This window comes from Lathamus discolor, chromosome 4, assembly GCF_037157495.1.
Source record: "Lathamus discolor isolate bLatDis1 chromosome 4, bLatDis1.hap1, whole genome shotgun sequence".
NCBI classification, from domain to species: domain Eukaryota; kingdom Metazoa; phylum Chordata; class Aves; order Psittaciformes; family Psittacidae; genus Lathamus; species Lathamus discolor.
This window is the reverse complement of record NC_088887.1, coordinates 118,925,084-118,948,062: the sequence shown is the minus strand read 5'-3', so window position 1 is coordinate 118,948,062 and position 22,979 is coordinate 118,925,084. Positions and strand designations below refer to the sequence as shown.

Sequence of the window (22,979 nt, the reverse complement as noted above, 5' to 3'; positions counted from 1 at the left end):
TCTCAATGAGAAAAAGACTGTGAAACAGTACATCTGGAGATATTCTGGAGAAATTGATTTCTTTCTGAGAGTGCAAGACTAGGTGATAATTATTAGAATTTGAAAAGAAGTTATCAAAACTGTAGTTTTGCTCAGTGTCCACAGTGTTAATGGGTAAAGAGATTCAAAGTGTATAGGTCCAACCCAGTCTTTCCAATTTTAATCCTTAAAGTTTCAGGCATTGTTTCACTGGTCATGTTCGAAATGGCTATATAGAAGTAAGTAGACTTTTCCAATACTGTTGTATTAACCCAAAACATCCTTCTTACTTCAAGTTTGGGTTTCCTTTTCTGATTCTGGTGCCCAAGGGGACAGTAGGACAGCCAGCTTGTACCAGTCCAACAGGGAAGGACTGACAATTCAGTAATCTATGTGTGTTCCCTTGTCCACTGGAAGTCTCCCAGGATTACTGTGAATTTAGAGCTGTGAAGTGTGGCAATGATTTGGGAGTCCATCAACTGTTACCCAAAGCTGGTAGGCCCCATGATTGACAGACCTGAACAATAACAAGACAGAAGATCCCAAAGTACATATATCTGACTATTTGGTTTGGGAGGAACTGGTATTTGACCAGCGATAGAATGTTTGTAGTTTACATTTTTTCAGCTTCAACAGAGAAATGGAACTGTCCAGGTCTCCAGTACTAACGGAGTCACTTCCTACTGGACCAAACTACCTAACAATTGCAGTTGGTGAAGGAAGATTTGACTGGCTGCCAGGGACTGTCATAGCATTCTTCCTTGTTTATAACTGAGAAGAAGTAATAGATAAAGCTGAAGATAATTTTTCACAGAATCACAGAATGGTTTGGGATGGAAGGGGCCTTAAAGGTTATCCAGTTCCAACCCTTCTGCCATGGGCAGGGACACCTTCTACTAGACCAGGTTGCTCAAAGCCCTGTCCAACCTGGCTTTGACTTTTCTATTAATTTTTCACATAAAAATGCTTCTAATTTATGTGAACTAATATTCTATGAGGAGTTATGAGGAGTCATAGTGGACCACAATGAACAGTGTGTAAATATGGTGTATCATTCAAGGCCCGCCTGGACAAGTTCCTGTGTGATGTACTGTAGGTTACCCTGCTCTTGCAGGGGGGTTGGACTAGATGATCTTTTTAGGTCCCTTCCAACCCTTGGGATTCTGTGATTCTGTGATTCTGTGATCATTATCACTACCACACCTCCTGTAAAACAAGACTATGCCTGAATATATGATTTTATAAAGGCTTCATTGATCATTATTTTATGCTCTGCTTTAACACTAAAATGGATAAAGTAGGCATAAATAAATAAGCATAAGAAAGCTTATTAGACATAATTAAAGTGGTGCTTGGAATAGCTTGAAGAGCAACAGCAAAAAGAGAAACAATATGATTCATCCACAAAACATAGACATGGGAAACATTTTTGAATGTTCTTTTTAACATCTTTAACTTGATAGGGTAACAGTTCTTGTAAATCTGGGCTAATCCTACATACGCTTCTTTCTCAGAGTATCTCCATAACAAAATGAACCTTTTGAGCCTAGGTAGAAAGTCACTTGCACATAAGAAGTGTGCAAGTATATGCATGCTCAAGGCACCGGTGTCAGTTATTTTCTGGGCAAAGATCCAGTAGCTGTCCTGAAGCAGGGTTTGATTTTGACAGCTATGCAGATTTGCTGTTGAAAAGATAACTTCAAATTTTACACTCCTGGGGTTTTGCCAGACACAAAACAAGCATTGTTTGATGCTTTGTTTCTAATATAGGTTAAGAGGGGCTGAATACTAGTACTATTATTATTAGGTCTCCTAATACCTGATTTTCTTTCCTTTTTATAAAGTTTCACAAGTGGATTTTACTTGGGGGAAGGGATGGAGGATTGACGATTTTCACTCAGATCTCCAGTCCTCAACAGACATTTCAATTCATTTCTGGATGAGTGTTTCCAATGACCTTCTTTCAGGGTTCTATCTTATTACAAAGATTGTACTAGAAAACCAAAGTGTTTTCTTTATAAAAATATATATTCATAATTCTAATTTTAGTAAATATATATATATATTTTTAATCACTGTATATGCTTTTTGGTTTACTCCTCTAAGACACAATTATCAGTTGACTTCCCTAAATAACAATTCAGTGAATGCTGTAAATATTTGAAAGTTTATAGATTAGCCCACTTCATAGTGTAATTTCTAGGGCATCTTTCTGTCAGCAGGTTAACCTGATGTGAAAAATGGGGCACTGATTCGGCATGGCAGGTTAGATTAGTGCTAAACATGCAAAGCAAAACAGAAGCAGAAGGTTTCTAGTCTATACATTATTAATGTTGACTTTTTATTGCTTTCTCAGTCAGAAATGGTTACTCCATACTGCTTTTCATTTCAGAAAAGTCAGGATGCATGTTTATACAAACAATAAAATAACACGGATTTACAACGTCATTGGCATCCTCAGAGGAGCTGTGGAGCCAGGTGAGTATTGGGTGCTTGGGGATTTTAACTGCTTCTTTATTTTGTGCTAGGTGAAGTCATTCCCATGTTGCAAGAAACTTCAAGTGTTTTAGATAGACAGATAATATGGAATCTGAAAACCCTTTAATAGTTGTCCTGTCCCTCCCATCACACTGTTTTTTATTGGCATTCCCAAGAATATATTTGAATGGGAATGCCAGAATGACGGATATCAGAGAAGTTTTTATACTGCCTGTCATTTTACATTAGGTTTCCCATTGCAATAGTCATATATTTTGCCTTTGCAAAAATTAACACAATGCAAAGTACAGAAAACTAGTGATGATTTAGGACCTCAACATAATTGTTGATACCTAATAGTAGTTTATATACGTGAAAGACTTTTAAGTGAAAGCATATGTATAAAGTGTTTCTTGTCTTCATTTCTATACTTCAGTAGAGTAACTGAATGTTTGCAGTTTGCCTTAAAAATAATTTTGTAGCACTGGTATCAGCCTTCCTATTTTGTTTGACAAGTAAGGATGCAATTAAAGAAAATACAGGTAACCTAAATGCATTTTTAATGAAGGATCACAGAATCGCAGAATCATTAGGGTTTGAAGGGACCTCTGGAGATCATCTAGTCCAACGCCCCTGCCAAGGCAAGCCCACTTAGAGCAGGTTGCACAGGAATGTGTTCAGGCAGGTTTGGAATGTGTCCAGAGTGGGAGACTTCACAACCCCCCTGGGCAGCCTGTTCCAATGCTCTGCCAACCTCAGCATAAAGAAGTTCTTCCTCATGTTGAGGTGAAACTTGTTAAGTTTTAGTTTATGGCCATTGCTTTTCATCCTGTTGCTGGGCACCACTGAAAAGAGTCTGGCACCAACCTCCTGGCACCCACATTTGAGATATTTATGTGCATTAATGTGATCCCCTATCAATCTTCTCTTCTCAAGGCTAAACAGGATTGATATTGTGTATTTGTTTCCAGACAGATATATTATTTTAGGAGGTCATAGAGATGCTTGGGTATTTGGTGGTATTGATCCAACTACGGGTGCAGCTGTTCTGCAAGAGGTTGTACGGAGCTTTGGTAGAATGAAGATGGAAGGTAACTTAAAATTACTTAAAATGATGGATATGGAAACCAGCAGCTTTGAGGAACTGTGTTGAATGTTCTCATCAGCAGTGTGTTAATTTAACTTTTCACCTCCACAGAAAGTTGTATTTCTTATTATAAAAGAAGCAAATTAATTGAGGAAGTGCATATGCAGCCTTGCATCTTAGTTGGCTGAATTTATTGCCTTATGTTTCTCATTGGTGTAACAATACGCTCTTAGTTGTGTGGAATGAAAATACTGCATTAAGAAGAAATGCCTCTGCAATAATATGCTCCTCTAAGGAGTTCAGAGAGGATTTTTGCTATATCATTAAGTGCTATTTTGTGAAATGATTTCAATTACCTGCGGTGATCTTTCAGTAGACTTTCTAACTTCAAATTGAACTTTCATGTTTAATTATGTGATTGAAGGTTGGCGACCTAAGCGAACCATTATTTTTGCAAGCTGGGATGCAGAAGAATTTGGATTATTGGGATCCACAGAATGGGCTGAGGTAAATGGAAAAAAAATAGTGTAAAGAAAGTAAAACCTTAAAGTCTGTTGCAGGCAGCTGCAATGCCAAGTGGCATCTATTCCTAGACTGCAATCAATAGCTCCACAGTAAAGCTGGAGCACAACAGACTCCTCCAGGGGCTGTGAGGCCCTCATGTATTTATACAAATTACCCACTTAATGGCTAACAACATAAGTGCACTAACTCTTCTAAGGTTTAAAAATCTACTTTGATTCCAAGCTAATGTCCTTCAGTGGTCCCTGTGTGGAAATCTAGCTGTTCATTTAACAGAACAGTAACATTTTATATAACCTAAATTGATTTACTTTCTAACTTTCTATTTGAGAAATACCTTAGTTTCTATAAACTAAAGTTCATGTACCTGTGATCCATGAGCACACCAAGACAATTGTGTGGAAGCTAATCCTCCCAGGCAAATGAAGCAGTGGGTAATCTATGAGTGGATAGTTCCACATTGCTGTGAAACTTCCAGTATCATAGAGTGCCAGGGAAAGAATAGGCTAATCCTGTAGTGAGATCCCTAACTATATTCCTGCCTGATAGAAGGGTGTTGGAAAATTCGGAAGTAAGGTTCTGAATGTTTTTCTCTTCCTTTCCCTGTTAAGCATGTTCAGTTTTTAACCCTGTGAATGGATTTGTTCAGCCCAAGTAAGAAATATAGGTCTTATAAGTGTTTTCATTGCTTTGTCTGTAAAATCCAAATTAGAAATGCAGCAGGCAGGAAATTGCCTGATGAAACACATTTCTGCTGAACTATGTATGTTGGCTGGTTTAACAGAAATGTATCATCTTGATCTTCTGTTAGAATTTTACTTACATGGTTACATTTAGGTAAGTGGATAGAGATTTCAAAAGCTATCAAAGTATTTGTATCTTTTTGCTTTAGTTTATTGTCATGCATTTCAGTAAAGCACAAAATTACATAGGAAAATTGCAGGTGTCAGAGGAGGGAGCAAAACCAGAAATATGCTTCCAAACACCAAAGGGATGCCATCATTCTTCTGTAAACAAAACTGAGATTTCTATTGCTTTGGATTTGCACTAATTTTCTCTCTACATTACTTGGCTTCCAGCTTCAATAGACTCTCTGCACCTTACTGGTGGTTTATGAGACAATAGATGAAGAAAGAAAGCACAATCTCAAGTATCTTTAAAGTCAATTGCTGAGAGATTTTAAAGAGTTGACATTGAAGTTTTATCCCATTTGAACTCCACTGGTAACAAAAGGATACTGTATATAAAACTTTATTTGTGCTTTCTTTAACTATGTATCTATGAACATATTTAGATGCTGTCAAGAAAAAAACACCTATTTCTTTTAACTATGAGGAATGTGAAACAATGATATTTAAAAGATCCATTTTTGTTGAGCAAGTCATGAATAAATTAGGAGTTCTTTTGATGTTTGATTTCTTCACATATTGCTACTGCTGTTCTGTAAAGTTTTTTGTTTAATAATTTAATATCTAGTAATCTATCATTCATTATTTCATGAAATAGCAGCTGTACTAGATTAGAAAGCCATAACCACAAATCATATTTGAACCTCTATGATTTTATATTGTTGTTTTGTTGCTTTATCTTCCTTCTCTTTTATACCTAGATTAGATTCAGTTTCTCTAGGGACAGTCCTCATGGTTTACGTTCATGTTTTCCTGTAAAGCTGCCAGTAAAGCTGGAGGAAAATTAACTCATGAGATTCACCATCTTCTGTGTAAGAAAAAGACTGCAACTGTGGCAACATCCTTTTGTTACAGAGGCAATCTCCACTGCTCATAAGTGAAGGCATTTCTTTATGTTGCAAATAAGCTTTTGCACATTTGCAAGGCCTTATGTATGCACATACAGGCATGCTCCCTCCCTTCATAATCTTTTTGCAGAATCTCCTCTACTATTTGTTTTAAATATATTAATTTCACCATGAAGTTATCGACTACCAGTTCAATTTTTAGTTCACATGACTTACAGATGATTAGTTGGGTTATAAATTGAATGAATCAAATAACAATTACTAACCTAATTAGAACATCCATCACAAAGCCAAGACTTAGTAAAATACCACTTACTGATTAGACTATCAATTTCAAACATTATTACCAGTTTGCAAAAAAATTCAACAAGTGTGTGCATATATTTAGCGTGGTAGCAATGCTTGGTTGTCTCAAATCAGTCAAATCTCTTGAGTAGGAAATGTCAGCGTCTTGACTTATCCCTTTTTGAAATGGAAGGGTGTAGAAATGACAGCAACACTCGGTTTATCAGTGATAAAACTGAGTTCACTTCTGGGTGCTCGCATGAGTGATTATGGATTCAAAGCATGGAGGAATTCTGGCTGACCTCATGGTCATACATTACATGTTTAAAAAAGCAATGCAGAGATAAAACACTTGTATAACCTTAATTTACCCTGTTACAATTCTGTTCAGTAGTTTTCCTGTTCCTGTTGCTCCTGTGTGATGCATCCTACATTTTGTGGGTGTTTTCCACAGCAAATTAAGGAGGAATGAATTTCATATGCCTAGATCACGGACTCATCCTCAAATGTTAATATAATTAGTAAGGTACATAGTGCTACTTACCCTGATGGGGCTCTTAAAGGTGATGCTGTAAAACCCAGTCTGCTTAACATGCTCTTGACTAAATTTCACTAGTTGCAAGTAATAATTATGCTTTTACAACCCCAGGAAAATGCCAGAGTCCTTCAAGAACGGGCAGTTGCTTACATCAACTCGGATTCTTCTATAGAAGGTGGGTCTTTAAATTTTAAACTCACTTTACTTCACAGATGCCAATGTTAATAGCTTGCTGTGTATTATTTATTGCACCCAGAGCTGTCAAATATGACAGATAATGTAATGTTCAGAGTAAGTGCAGCAAATCCAGAGTTAAGTGAAGAAAGAGAATAATTTGAATTCTCATGTTGCTTGCTTTGCACAGATAGCATCATCCATGAGCTGCACCTCATGTGTCTGGGGTCCAGAATGTTTCCTCTGGAGGAGTTTAGTATTCTGTTCTAATAAACTGAGCAGTCTGAATGTTAAACTCTCTCTTAACTGCATTAGCTTTAATTTACAATTACAGTTTTAATATATGACATTGTTCTGCTTGCAGTTCCAGCTTCTTTCCCTGTGGAATTATATTTGGGACAATACTTTATTATGATTTTAGGACAAATTGTTTTGAGTCCTTAGGGTTACATTTTGTGGCAGTGGGACCCATTTTGGCGCTTTGGGCCAGTGTGATCACCTTTGTTCATTGTTATGAGGAGGGAGGATATGAAGGGAGTTATGTATTATGGCAGGACTCTTCTAGAAAAATAAGTGTTGAAGGGTGTTTCACAAAAATATCTGATCCACCATCATGCAATTTACTATGATCTTCAGATTATAAGATGAATCTGTCATACAGGAACACTGCTTAGAAACTGGACTTTAAATTTTGGGCCCAAAACTATGACCTAGATCACAAAATCCTTCTTACATTATACTGAGCTTTATTACAGAAGGACTTCATTTACTGTTGTCTGTGCTGAAACAATAGTAGAGTCCTGTGAAGCAGTCCTTCATCATAACCTCAGTTATTTAGGGCATTGCCCTTCCCATGTTAAACCCAGCTCATTTGGGCTCACTGTGTGTGACTGAAATGGGTATCAACAGCCATATTTAAGAACTCTTTTTATTCTTGTCAGCTGAAAATTTTGTCTCTCACAAAAGGATTGTAAAGAAAGAAAAACCAAACCCAGTTTCTCAGTTGGAATTGGGATATAGGGAGGGTAAAAGCAGTTCCTTCAATTATGCAGCCTACATGCTGTGTAAAAAGTAGAGCAGAATTTCACGCCTAGAAGATCTCACGAACGAAATAATAGCTTTACACTGCTTCATATTCTCTGCATGGATTGTAACACATATATTTTAGTTGGTTTGCAGCCAACATGCTGCTGTCTTAACAATTTTCTTCTAAATCTTGATTATTCAAACATGTCTCGTGCTTTATGCATTAAAGAAAATGTGAAAAGTAAAACCACTGGAAGAGAAATACGTAATAAGGAAAAGAAGACCATACTCAGTATACTGTTTTAAGTATCTTGCACATCTTTCACCTGATTGGGCATTAAAATCCTCCATAGAGCCATAGCATCCATGTACTCTGCTGATTATTTGATCATCGTACATTCTCCACAGCACTTCATATGCCATGTTTTGAACAGCAAATTATTCACTGTCTTTTAGCAATGAAAACCAGAATAGTGCGTCATACTTTTGAGCATTTTTGTGACTCTAATTTCCAGTTCTCAAATATAGACTCTCCTTGGAAACATCATTAACATTATCTGGTATTTATTCCATCATAATGGGGTTTTCTGTAATTGTCAGCGTAGTCCTTTTGTGAGTAGACGCTGTGCAGAGGATGACCCAAATGTCTAAAGCTGTGTCAATAGCCTAACTATGTCATCTGAGAGCTTATGTTTTATTATGTCCCAGCTTTCTTGTCCCTCTCCTTCTCTTTGTTGTTGTCTATATTAGAGGGCAGAGGTGTTTGCCTAACTGCTATCTGGTGATTGTAGTACATAGACAAGATGCTTTACGCTCCTGCTTGCCCCAAAAGTGGCTATAGTTTCTTCTAATGGGGCTCTTGTTGCTGTAACTGACAGCTTCCATAGGAGATACTTATGTAGTTCAACATAGCCTGCAGGCAATGTGGAAACCTTATGGGTGTAAAGCATAGCAGCCACATCATGGTGGTAAAAGGAGGGGGTTAGCAGACAGTAGGTGAAAACATTACTCTTCATCTTTGCTACCTCCTGTTTGGTTGAGACTGAGTTATGAAATATAAAATGCCAAATGTCTTGCAAGTCTCTTACTCAAAAGACAACCTGTCTTTCAGATACAGGCTACAAAAACTCTTTAGGATAAAAGAAGAAGTAGCTGCATTGAAAGACTTCTTAAAACATCTTCCAGGGAATATACGTTTCCTCCTGCACAGCTCCTGAATGCACTGAGTTTATTTTTAACATCCTACAAAAGGCTACCATTGCCTTCTGTTTAACACAGGCTTCGGGGAGTGTGTGAGCGACAAGGGCTTGTAGCTAATGAGGGATAGTTAGGCATAATTTACAACTATGGAAATTATTAGTTTCATTACTGTGTATGTACCATAACCCGTGCATCATTGTCGTGGAGTAACAGTAGCTTATACAATATGACCAGATAGCCTTTTTTCTGTGTATATTCTGAGGCAAAAATCTAAATTCTTGCTTTGGAGTCAAGAAGTTTGTCTAAGAAGGGACTGCAAAGTTTAATCCATTAACAAGATAATGCCTCTGGTATGTGAAGGCAAACCTCCACATCTTTCTTTCATTTTCAGGTAACTACACACTAAGAGTTGACTGCACCCCTCTTCTCTACAAACTGGTGTATAATCTGACAAAAGAGGTACAGAATCAGTGTGTCTAGTATTTGTGATTTTCTAAGAATGTAAAAGTGGAAGTTTACTGGATAAGATTAGATTATTAAATAATATTGGATTTATTTTATTACTGTGCTGGAAGAATCTTGATCCCACCAAAAATCTATGGCAAAACATTCCCCATCAGTGGTATACAGTCCAGGCTCACAGTTCCTCAGTATTAGAAAGGTTGAAATGTGTCACTGACTTCAGTGGGATATTGTTTGCAATATATAGAAAAAATAATAATAATGAAAACAAGATAATAAAAAGCAAGATCACTTCTCTAAAGTGATAAGCATTCAAGTAAATAAACTACATTTTAAATTTCCCTTTCATGTGCCAAAGAGCATCTATTCGTTTTCACAGTGGCTAGCTAACATTTTTCATCTTGTCTCTTCCCCCTGAGACTCTTTCATATCCTAGTGAGCCCCTGAAACCGTGTGATAAATACTGAGGGATTGAGTGGGGTTTGCAACAGACCAGATGTATGGATTTGCATGATTTCCAGCAGTCTGATCATGTCTCCTTTGCTTTCACCTCTCTGGATGAATTACCATGAGGCTGAAAGATTGTGATCTATTAAAGCATGATTCTTCATTGGCCATGTGAGCAGTTAACCAGATTAAGCACCTAGCATGAGCCTCTGTCGCTATCCTCAGATCTGGAATCATCTCGATTAACAGAAGATACCTCTTGTCTGACTTAAAGGCAGTAATTTCCAAATCATTAGGACGAGATTTATTTGACCAAATGTGCTTCTCTACTCTTGTACATAGAATCATAGAATAGTTAGGGTTGGAAAGGACCTTAAGATCACCTAGTTCCAACCCACCTGCCATGGGCAGGGACACCTCACACTAAACCATGCCACCCAAGGCTCTGTCCAACCTGGCCTTGAACACCACCAGGGATGGAGCATTCACAACTTCCCTGGGCAACCTATTCCAGTGCCTCACCACCCTTACAGAAAAGAACTTCTTCCTTATATCCAGTCTAAACTTCCCCTGTTTAGGTTCTAACCCATTACCCCTTGCCCTATCGCTACAGTCCCTAATGAACATACAGAACTCTCAAACTATTTTCCCCTGATATTAAGGAAGCCCAGGTGATTTGTTCCCACATAGAAGTATGCACTGTAATGGCACTTGGTAGGATAACTCCAGCTATTAGTCTCCCATCCCAATAGAAGCATTGATCCTGAGTTATATCCCAATACATTGCACTTTCTTTTAACACTGGAAATGCCATGGTTTGAATCTAGAGAATTTTATCTATGCTATTCGCATGTTTTTCTTTTCTTTCCCACATTTTTTTTCCTTATTGACTCTATTTTACTCTTTCTTCCCTGGGTGGGAAGAAGCCATGCTTCTTCAAACATTAGCTGTGTCACTTGGCACACTGAAGGGCATTCTGTTTCACCTATAAACATTTCCATGTCCCCAGTGGTGTAGAGCCCTGGATATAATAATTTACTTTTTGTCTGCAACAAGCTAATTACCCATGGAAATGTTTTTGTGCAAAAGACAAAGTGAAAAAGTGCTCTGGGCTAAAAATAGCACCTCAGGAAACTATTTAACTATTGCTGGGTTCAAGTAGAAAACCTCCATTAAAGTACCATTCGAAGTACTTGAGAATGGCTTTTTGGAAACTTTTCCTATTGAGTGCTATTTAAGCTTTTAACAGTAAAAGCATAATATAAACAATAGAAAACCTGACAGCTATTCCATAATTCCATGCTGTCTCCCTGCTGAAAAGCTCCCAGAATTACATTATATTCATCCATATTCATAGCTGCATTTGTAAAGGGGATTATTTTATGGCAGTGAGCTGTCAGTGACCATTTCTTAAAGCCGTCTTAGTCTTGTCACTTTGTTACAGACAAAATCCACAACTTCTTCTTTTCTATTATTCTACAGAGCAGGATCCTGCAATAGCATTCTGATTCTCTGCTGTTCTCTATTTTATGTACACAGACAAATCTTTACAGGGATTCAACACTGTAGTCTTCATTTCTGAGCTATCTTTCATTAACCAGTGTTGATGTGATCCATGAATCACAGGCTGTGAACCTTTCTCTAGAACTTTTACCCTCTTTTGAGTTTTTCTGTAAGATCATTCATAGAGATCATTGGATTTTTTCTAAGGAAAAAGATGTTTTGATGGATTCTTGGACTGAAGTCAGGGATACCGAAGAGTGTTTGCTGAAGGACCACTTATAGCCAGGACACCATTTTTGTTGGCATAGAAGCATACATACAAATGACTGATAGACCCTGGAGAAATGTGACACATCTTTTACTTGGCTCCCTGCTTCTAGCATTACAGAATAAAATTCATTTAAGGGTTTAAACATCTTTATTCTCCAGGTCCCTAAAAATTCCAGTGAATAGGATTAGGAAAAGAGGGAATGAAACTAAATATAAAAGAGGGGAGTTCTGTTTTACAGAGGGTTCTGCTTCATTTTCTCTCTCCTTTTTCCCCCCACCCCTTCACTTGCATTTAAGTAGCCTCTTACAAAGATAACCAAGGACTACAGTCTGTACCTTTGGTCTTTTCCACTAATCTGAAAAAAGCCCCTAATTTCTCTAAGGGCTAAAAGGACTAAAGCAGAGTGATTATATTCTTAGTTTTGCTATTTCAGCTGCAGTTCATTTGATTTTGGATGACATTGGCAAGCTAGATATACACGTATCAAAGCCTCAGTTCATTAAGTCTTTGCATATCCTGGTTGTTAGTTCCTTCCTTAGGAATAATGGGAGGTCCTGTCCACCTCACAAGTCATTTTTAATTCCTGGAAACAGCACAAATGGGACCAAAATGGTCTATGATGTGCTTTGCATGAGGCTTTTGCATAGGCCTGAGTTTCATTTATGAAGCCCACTATGTGAGATGCTTTTCATGGTTGGGATCCCTAAATGTATGTAATAAATATAGTAAATTATTATTATGCATAGTTATGTAGTAAATAGCGTGTGTGTACTTCCCTGCATGCAGCAATGTAGAGGTCTCCTTTGATAATGAGTTGAGTTACAGGTACTTCCAATGAGACTGTATTTTCCTCTCCAGATTTTAAGCCCTGATGAGGGTTATGAAAATAAGTCTCTTTATGAGAGTTGGCTTGAGAAAGATCCTGCAAGTGAGAATAGCTATCCCAGGTAAGTTGTTAATCTTTCTTGTCTTTCCCAATATTTCCGTCATACCATAGCATGGCTACTCACCAGAATTTTTCGAGATGTGCTGTTGATGACAGCAGCACAAAACCTTTTAGCACAAGGTGACTTTCTAGCAATATCTTTTAAAGTAAAATAAAATCAAATTTTATGACTTTTTTAAAATGAAAGTGACATTATGCTTGCTGTAAAATAAAACCTCACTCTTTTTACAGGCTTTTTATTAGCAGAACAGCAATTTGGAAAGCAATCAAAAAAGAGCAGGGCAAAGAGAGCATTCAAAATACAGTTTAGTCGCACTATTAGGCGAGATAATATCAAAATTGTTAGGATAAGCAAGTGCTCAGTTGAAAGAAACTGCCTAGAGTGGTAATTACTTGTTCTTTGTTTATGCAAGATAAATGTAATACATTACAAATCCATATCTGAGGGTATTAAAACTTCATATTTGAAGGTATTAAAACTCCAAACCACTCTGAGCCTGTGACTCAGGGTTAAATCCTATTCACAATGTGTCACTACTCACAGAAGGCAAACAGAACTGCCCCGTTGTGGGATTTGACCAAAATGTCCTGCATGTATTACCCTACCCTTCAGACCCTGTTGCGTGTCTAGATTCATTAGACTCACTGAGGTTTCTTCCTTTTGAAAAAGCTACCAGATCTGATCTTTCTCAGTTGATACAAATAGCTCCTTGCAGAAATTTATACTGACTGAAGAATTCCAGCTGGAATAGAAGAAACTTGTTTCTTTTTTAGCTGAGAAACACCGATTACTCACCAGGCCAGACATCCAAGCCTAAAGCTTAACATAAAACTTAAATAAATATTTGAAAATACTTAGAATATCACATCTGTCTCTTTTCTTTCCCCTTGTCTTGCCACCCTTACCCAGCAGATGGCAATATCTACTTGTAAGTAAGAAATGCTAATTGTCTGCAGTGGAAATTACTTCTGAGGCTTTGACTCTACTGTGGAATATGCTAAGTATATAAACACATCTGTCTTTACATATAGTGCTGCCCAATTCATATTAGTTTGGAAACAGACGATTTAAAGATTGCAGAAACATGCCTGATACAATTTTATGTCTCTTATGCATAATATATATAAGGTTTTTTAAAGTGAGGTCAATGTGATAATGAGGATTGCTACCTTTAAAAGATCTTCCTAGCAATATTGGATACTGAATTAGTGCGGTGGAGTAAAATCAGGTAGAGTCATTAAGTGTGCCACTCATCTAGTCTCTGATCTTAAGAGTGTCCCTAATGCATCCTCCAGAAGAACTGACCTCAATTTCTGTCAAAAATCGGCATTTTGCATAAATTACTACCATAGCAAACAGGAAATGCTCTCAATAAGATGTTGTCTTTTCTATACGTAGAATAAACAAACTGGGATCAGGCAGTGATTTCGAAGCTTACTTTCAGCGACTGGGAATTGCATCAGGCAGAGTCCGTTATACCAAGAACAGGGTAAGCCTTCCAGATTGCTTGAAGTTTGTAGTGCTGAGCAGTCATCTTTTAACAGCATTTGTTCATGATTAATAGAAAAGCTTCAAAGAATCTTTGACTGGTTTGTATATCAGTTTTGTTTCTTAATTTAGCAAGAAACCTAAATGTTTGGAGAATAAAACATGTTACAGTAATGTGTATATTCTATAGGCTGTCAAGGGTATTTATAGAATCTGAGGTGAAGTGTACATTTATTTTCACCTTGCTATTAGTAGGGCCGTTAATATACAAATATGCCCGGCCTGTGTTCAGAAATAGCTACACAAGATAAAAAAGCGCGATGATGGGGGACTTCTGCTACCCAAAACTTTTCTCACTCTTACTGAAAGCAATCTCTGCACAATGGAACTGAAGGCAGGTCTGTGTAGGTAGGGAGAAAGTAGCCTGCTCTCTTCACCTTGTGTAACAGTCCATGGATTCGTGTTGATTTAGTTTCTTAAAATGAGTGCACCAAAATGGAAGGATAACAAATTGTGGTTTGTAGCAAATAGCTTTTTTTTCATTTGGAATCTGTGCAAAACATCATAGTTAAGTGATCAATACGCCCCTTGACTACAGTTAGAATACAGGGCACTGACAAATTTGCTTGCTCTTTTTCAGAAAGCAGACAAATTCAGCAGTTACCCTGTTTATCACACAGTGTACGAGACCTTCGAGTTAGTGGAAAAGTTTTATGACCCCACCTTCAAGAAACACCTAACAATTGCCCAGCTACGAGGCAAACTGGTTTATGAACTGGCAGATTCCCAGGTCATTCCATTTGACTGCAGAGATTATGGAGAAGCCTTAGAAGAATATAGCAACAGAATTTATAAATTGGCCAAGAAACACGAAGAACAGCTGAAGCTTTACAAAGTATCATTTGGTGAGTAATAGCCATAAAGCTATTTCTTAAGTGCGTTAATTAAAATCATGTAGGGACACGTTATATCTGTTACAGCTGTGAAACTGAATTCTTTACTTTCCTGTTTTAATTCTGCCATCATATTAAAAGCCTCTTTTTTCTTTTTTTCCCCCTAAATAAAACATGGGTTTAACACATTATTGCCTAGATGAGAGGTTTATAACAATTTTTATATTATTAATTATGGCAATTGCAGTGCTCATGAGAAATCATAGACCTCAAATGCAGAACAAAGATATACCAGCCTGCTTCTCACTTTCTTGCTCAAGAAGACAAAGCTTTATGGCAACTGCCTGGAACTGGAGACAAACAGGTTCCCATTCCTCCTCAGCCAAAGACTCCATATGACCCTGGGAAACTTCCTTTCCATCTGCCTCAGTGCCTGCCTACCACTTTTAAGCCACAAAACCACTTTTCTAACTCTTCTGCAGAAATACCTCCATTTGTTGAACCCTTGAGCACATTGCAATGAAGTATATAAACCAGGTCTGAAGCAGCAGGGTGTTCTGGGTCCCAGGCCAGGATAGCCTCCACCACCATCTTCTTCATCTCCCTCTTCTCTTCTTACCTCATTCGCTCTTTGTGCTTCTGTACCAAGGAGGATTTTTCAGGTGGTCCCAACTGACTCGCTACCCAATGGACCCATGGTTTAGAGATAAAAACTGCCTTTGAGAGATGCAGAACTTCTTTGGGGTTATGAGAAACATTAACTCATCTTGGATCATCATTTAGGAAAAATTAATAATTGCGTTTAAAACTTCATATAATGGCTTAGGGGGAAAATTTGTGACTAATTTGAAAAGAAACCCATTTTTGTATGAAGGCCACTTGAGACAGAAGAAGCCTTGTGCGATGGATCATCTGCTATGAGACATCGCATAACATAGATTTATTTCAATACGTTCTTGTATTTACTGCAGCACACCTTGTAAGGAAATATCAAAATTGGAATTATTTTTTGCAGCAGTAGAACATCTACCAAAATTTTTGTTAAAGCACTTATTTTCATTGAGTTTCTTTCTCATTTTGGATTAGAAGTTGCTCAAACTGCCTTCTGACCAACACCACAATACTTGTTCCTAGATTCTAGAAGCAATCTTCTTTTTAGTCACTTAGCCCTCTCCTTAATAACTTTATACTTGTGTCATTTTGACCAGGTCTTTTGCAAGTCGTGTTTTTCAATGTTTTCATTATTTTCAGTATTTTCTCCAATGCCTGATCAGTTTTAAATTATTTCTTGAGTAAAACTATAATTTATAATTCTTGCTTATTCTACCAATCACACCAGGGTATATTCAAATACATTGGCAGTTTTTGCAATACTGTGTAAATTAAAACTAATTTAACTCAGCAGTTTCATAGTTGACTTGCGACAACACTGAATGTCAGAAAATTATTAATTGAGCCTGAATAAATCACATAATTGCCCTTCATAATAATATATTAAGGTTCTGTTTGCTTTTGGATTCCCATTTCAGCTGTCCCTTTGCAAAAATGAAGGTTGAAAACCTTCTTTTAATGAAATATGCACTTGCAGTCATATGCTATCACATGTTTTCTAACATAACCAACACTGACAACACTGAATAGTGATCATGAGCACAAATTCTCTTACGTATTTTCAGATGATCTTTCTTTTTTTCCTCTTAAATCCCCTCCTACTGCTTCTGAAATATAATCTACTGCCATGATATAGCCATGATGTCAGCAGGGTAGAACTCTGTCCTCCAGCACACTGGAAACTATTGCCTTGGCTGTGGGCAAGTGTAAATTCTCCCCCTCACAAGGTGACATAGGTCTCTCTATACTGCAGTCCATAAAGAGGTTGCATACATAAAATCTGTGCCTATAATTGTGTAAACTAAACAAAAATGTTAATACAAGACCAAACAGGTGTAGGCTGGTAATAAATAAATAGGTTTCCTAGAAATAGAAAGGCAAATGAGACTGCAGAACAGCTTTCAAGAGGAGTCCTAGGAACAGAAAGCCTATCACACCAAACAGTGTGATAAATCTGGCTACAGAAGGCCTGTCACACTAAAATAGTGTGATAAATTTATAAGCATTAAAGGGCCAGACTTGTCAACAGGGGACTGGATTTAGGAGATGACCTAATCATATGCCCCATATTCCAGTATAATCAAAGAGAGGATACTGAAACTTGTGGGCAAAAGGTACAAGTCGTAAACCTTGCTTCATTGTAATTGAGTTGATTTTTTATAAGGCCAGAAGTTGTCCTCATAATACTCACCTTTTTACTTATTCCACAGAAATTAGTTATATAAATTGATAGTTTTGCCAGGTTTGTATCAAACAGACCCTTTCACAACTGTTGTTGTCATTAAAAGAAAGGCCTGCTCCTTCTTTGGTGAAGTTATTCCACATGGCTTGGATGTACTGCCAGGGACAGAGCTGGAAAAAGCACTGACTTACCTGCACATAGCCAGGCATATCAGGCAAAATTCCAGGGTCTGAGCAGCAGCACTGTGGGGTGGCCATGGGGGATCATGGCAGAGACACATCTGGTGCTGTAACTCTAGTGCCCGCATGGAGAAATCACAGGCCTTGGATACTTTAATCTTCTCTATCACTGTGTTCCATGAGTTGTGTCTTTTACACTTCACCCAATACTATTCAATATCTATATCACACTTTTCTGTTATGATATGAATAGGACATAATGTTCCAAGAGGGAAGTCCTGCAGTTCTTCCACAGCCTGCTAGGAGAGACAGTAGTTTTGGTGTAAGTCAGGCTATTTATACCTGAACACTGCAGTGCATCCCTTTGTGAAAAAGGAAACTGCAGAGTTCTCCATTTGCAATGCCAGCCCATTGTCTCCTTGCCAGTCAGAGGGAAGATGTGTACTTTTGAAAGCTTTATTAAGCATTCTGCTTTGTAGTTGGCCTTGTTGCGCAAGGTCTTAGTCTGTTACTGCAAGTAGTGCAGCTCTTTAAAGCCTCCACTAGCCAAACGAATGAATGATGGAAAGATAACAAAATTAATGCAATTGTATCAGCAAAACAAATGTATTTTTTCTCCCACTGGGTAACTGAAAGGTGTATTGGGCTCTGAAGTTGTTCACAAAGTCCTTCCTTTTCTAGATCCTCTTTTTTCTGCTGTGGTAAACTTCTCAAAGGCTGCCGATGAATTTCACAGGAGACTTGAACAAGTTGACAGGAAAGAGTAAGTTTGAAAAAATGGTTTATATATAAATTTATAAAATATAAATATATAAAATGCTTTATATATAACTATTTCAATATAGAGAGATCTGCCTTAGGTACCCAGGGTGGCAGTTCTTTCTTTCCAATAACTATACAAGGAGTCTCTCTGATTAGTATAAAATGGAGCTCTTCAACTCCAAGAAAGGCAGTATGTGCTAAGGATGAATTCTGCTTGCTGTGATGAATAGCATCGCCTTGTCATGAAAATGATTGCAATACATGGAAAGGCAGGTACCAGTGAAAGGTGAAAGTTGGACTTTTCACCTCATGTTCAGTGAAAATGAAGTCACGTTTGCGCACTGTGTGAAATCTCTGTCTCCATTTCCCGCAGTGCAGTCACAGTGCGAATCATGAACGATCAGCTGATGTTTATAGAAAGAGCTTTCATCGATCCGCTTGGATTACCAGGAAGGAAGTTTTACAGGTGAGGAATGAGCTTTCTTGCTCAGCTACCTAAGGCACTGTGGTTTTGAAAGTGAAGCCCACACTGACTGATCAGATAGGCTTCATATGGGAATACAGCTCAACAGATTGTTTAAGGTAATATCCAGCTAGTATCAGACTCTGTTTATAATCCCTGAGGAGAACTCCCTGGCTGCACCAGTCTCGTGGTGCCTAATTCCTCTCCTGGGGTGTGACACTAGGTTTTTATTCACCTTCATACTCCGTGACTTTTCCTTGCAGGTGTGTAGCACTACTTCTGTCTGTAGCACTACTTTTGTGCGTAGCACTACTGCTTCTGTTACCACTTGCTCTTTTAAAGCTGTGCTAAGTGAGGATTGAGTGGAGAATCAACTGTACGGAAAAGAAAGGAGAAAAGAGGATGGAGTAAAAGGGAGAAGAGGATGAGAACAGATATGTAATGAAGATCAGGAGAAGCCCAGAAGAGAGGGTTTGGAGAGAGACCTTTGAACACAGGATAGATAAAATCCCATGAGCTGTGCTGTAGAGTCCCAGCCGCCCCAGCTCTGGCTGCTTCTGTAGATACACCTATTAGCTTAAATAATTATTAGTTATTCTTGAAGTTTTCTCTCTACAAGCACATGGGCCCAGAGAAAAAACAATGTTTAGTGCACCACAATACATTTTACAATGCATTTATTAATAACACTTGACAACAAGCTAACTGCCAGTGACTGCCTCACTTTACTCTCAGCATCCCCATTTACTAATGAGTGGATATATCTAAGTCACTGATTGATGGCTTTCACACCAAGCCGGAAGTCCCTGAGGCAGGTAGAATTTGAGAATCACTCTCCCATCACCTTAGGATAAACTGTCATTCACACTTCTGGAAGAATGAAATGGTTGTTTCCTACAGTTCTTCTTGTTGGGTATTAGGTATCATCACTTAGAGCTGTTGGGATTTTTTAACTTGTTTTTTTACTGGTTTGCATTTATTAATGTAGCTTATTTTGATTTGGGAAGCCTCTCACATGCTACAGATGTGCTTTGATACTTCATACGAACAAAATCAATTTAAAAGCCAGTCAACAGCTATTCATTATTTAAGGAAAAAATCCTACCAACAAATGAAATTGATTCTTTTGCTCAGTTCTGCTCCAATATAATCACTTCTCCTCTGAAGAATTCAAGCTTTTCTCAAGAATTATCCAGTAGATTTTTTCCCCTCTTTTTACATTCCTTTCCCAGACCTGCTGCTTCCACCTGTCCTTTTATACACAGTAAGATGTCCTGTGTATTTGGTAAGTTCTGATTTTGATGAGGTTCACAGCTGCTTTATGTAGCATACAACAGTTCCCTACAATGAACACACACACCATTAGTGATTACTTTAATTATTTAGTATAGTTCTATTATTCTCTTTCCACTCCCCAGGCACGTCATCTTTGCTCCAAGCAGCCACAACAAGTATGCTGGAGAGTCCTTCCCGGGGATCTATGATGCCCTGTTTGATATTGAAAGCAAAGTGGATCAGCGTGAAGCCTGGGAAGAAGTTAAGAGGCAGATTTCCATTGCAGCCTTCACTGTGCAGGCAGCAGCAGGAACACTGAAAGAAGTAGCATAGGATGATGGCTTCGATAAGCTCAAACAGCCAAGTCACAAGTGCAGCTTATTGAGGCTGCTGCAGTGACCCAGTCTCTCCTGACTGCCTGCTCTACTGGAGTTCCCAACCTTTGGAATGTGTGTGAGTGTACTGGTGGGGTGAGCAGGAGCTTTGCATATCAAAGAACTCCTGAGTTAGAAGATTCTGATTCTGATACTGACAATGCTCTTGCTTTAAGAACAGTCCTCGATGGAGGCAGATTTGGGGTAGGGAGAAGGAAGAATTAGTTCCCAATTAGAGTTTTCTGAAAGATCTGCCAATTTTGAGGACCCTTTAGTTTAGATGTACAATTAGAAACCCCATTATTTGCCAAGCTGCCTGTAAATCTTGCCCGTAGCAGCGATCAACAGCACACATATAGAATGCTATGATTCTATATCAAGAGCAAAAACACAACACTGCTCTGCACCTGCTTTTTTCTTGATGGGGTAATTACTTTTATAACACAGGACACCAAAGGCACCTCCGTATTTCAGAATCTATTCTGCAGGGCTGGTGAACACTCATTTCACTGATTTTGCAAAGGCAGTACCAGCCATTCTTGATGATGAGAGACAACAGCAGCTTAGATGCAGAAATCGAACAGCATTTCCTCAGGGAGCCAGCATCCATCCCTCTCAAACTCACTGCGCCTCCCTCCTCTACCGGCACTTTGGAAAATAAAGACTTTGTAGGATAACCAGACATTGACCTCCCGGCTCCTTTTGGCACTTTCATTAGTCCCAAACCCATTATGGCAGCTTTTGTTCCTATATTTTCGTGGAAGATATTTCATTCAGATGTCTTCTGCCACCTGAGGGAGCTGGAGGGCATTGGCACTACTGGCAAGGGGCTTGAGGTTATTCTGCTTTTAAATAAGACCTGAAGGAAGTTTTGCATCAGGAGCTGCTTTTGTGTTCAAAGAGAAACTGAAATGCATGAGAAAGGTCACTGTACAAAACTGTTTAATTTGTAGACAAAACAATTCTTGCTTCATTTGCCCTTTAAATGTACTTCTCATCTACATGCTTTATGAGTAATAAACACGCTAGAATTTTATCGCATCACGTTCCAGTTTGTGGGAGCTGATGATCGCCCATTTCTTCTCTTATGTAAAATATTCCACAGTTTTTCTCACAACCATAAATTGCACCAGGTTTGGGGATAAAATCCTTTTTGTTTTATGGGGAACAGAACAGAAGTGGTACTAAAGAAAAGACGGAATTAGAGAAACAGGAAAATTAGTATGCTACAGAAGGAGTTGTTCTCATCTCAGGCACCTTGAATTCAGGCATTACTGTAGCTCAGTCCTTCAGGAAGTCATTTTGGGGTATATGCCACCAAGAAGCTTTCATTAGCATCACTTCCATTAAGCCTCCTGAGAGACGAAGGACTTGTGTACCTGTGGATGTTCTGCTCATAACTTATTGTTAAATTGCTTTTCACAAATCAAGACTTAGGCACATGCGGAGGAAATTACACTCCCACAGTCCATGCTTTACTCTGCTGTTGGAGAAAGGAGTACCTGACTGACCTCATCAGCATGCACAAGACACAAGTAGTCAGTGCTAAGGACACCAGAACGGTGACTACATAGAATCATAGAATCACAGAATAGCTTGGGTTGGAAGGGACCTTCAAATCTCACCAAGTCCACACCCCCGCCTGCAATGAGCAGGGACATCTTCAACTAGATCAGGTTGCCCAGCCTGGCCTTGAATGCCTCCAGGGATGGGACATCCACCACCTCTCTGGGCAACCTGTGCCAGCGTTTTACCACCCTCATTGTAAAGAATTTCTTCTTTATGGCTGTTATTTTCTTGACTTCTACCTGATGAGGCCACTTGCCGTTACTGAGTTATTCATCTCCACTTCTGTAGCTTAAGGTGTTGCTAAAGGATGTGATACCTTGTGAACAGTGACTGGTACATAACTGCACTGTTTCTCCTTCCCTTCTGAATCACCCGTGTTTCCTGCTCCATTGTAGCTTTATGTTAACTGCAATGGGCAGTAACTGTGCCTCCAAGGAAGGGTTGGGTATTTCCATGGTGGAAAAAAGCCACTAGTGCCTCTTCCTTATGAACAGCAGCTAGCTTTGGATCTGTCTGTGGTTGCTGCCATTGGATCACCAGACAGCAAGGCAAAAAGGGATTTCCATATAAAAAGGAAATATCTGTTGAAGAGTGATTCCTGCTTAATTTACAGAAATCTCTTTAATAACATAAACCAGTTAATAAATGTTTCACCAGTAAACATACCTTTTCAGTGGTAGCTAACCTTTGAAGTTCTGTGCCATGCAAAAGAACATATTCTCTCTTCTTGTTTCCACGTGCAGTTCAAAGATGTAAGAATAAATTACAGCTCGCATCAGGCTGAACACACAGCTGGCAGTGATTGCTTTGATCCTTTTCTCAACTTAATTGATAGCTCTGTATGAATGTAGGAACCATCATGACCTGATAGGCCCTATGAAGTATACAAAATAGGTTCAATCTGTTTTCATTCCTGTCTATAAAGTTCTACTGCAGGAAAGTGATAATCCAAACCCTTATGTGTAGGAA

General features: G+C 38.4%; 1 protein-coding gene across 1 annotated transcript in view; it reads left to right on the top strand.

Moving 5' to 3' along the window:
• Positions 1-21,482, top strand: part of NAALAD2 (N-acetylated alpha-linked acidic dipeptidase 2) — a 31,077-nt gene extending 9,595 nt beyond the window's left edge. Inside the window, exons 9-19 of the mRNA XM_065675880.1 lie at positions 2,411-2,496; positions 3,468-3,587; positions 4,008-4,090; positions 6,796-6,859; positions 9,476-9,543; positions 12,626-12,714; positions 14,113-14,203; positions 14,843-15,107; positions 18,249-18,330; positions 18,703-18,795; positions 20,211-21,482. Of these exons, the coding sequence (XP_065531952.1) occupies positions 2,411-2,496; positions 3,468-3,587; positions 4,008-4,090; positions 6,796-6,859; positions 9,476-9,543; positions 12,626-12,714; positions 14,113-14,203; positions 14,843-15,107; positions 18,249-18,330; positions 18,703-18,795; positions 20,211-20,400 (1,231 nt within the window). The 3' untranslated portion in view covers positions 20,401-21,482. The remainder of the gene's footprint in view (positions 1-2,410; positions 2,497-3,467; positions 3,588-4,007; positions 4,091-6,795; positions 6,860-9,475; positions 9,544-12,625; positions 12,715-14,112; positions 14,204-14,842; positions 15,108-18,248; positions 18,331-18,702; positions 18,796-20,210) is intronic.
• The last annotated feature ends 1,497 nt before the right edge of the window (positions 21,483-22,979 follow it).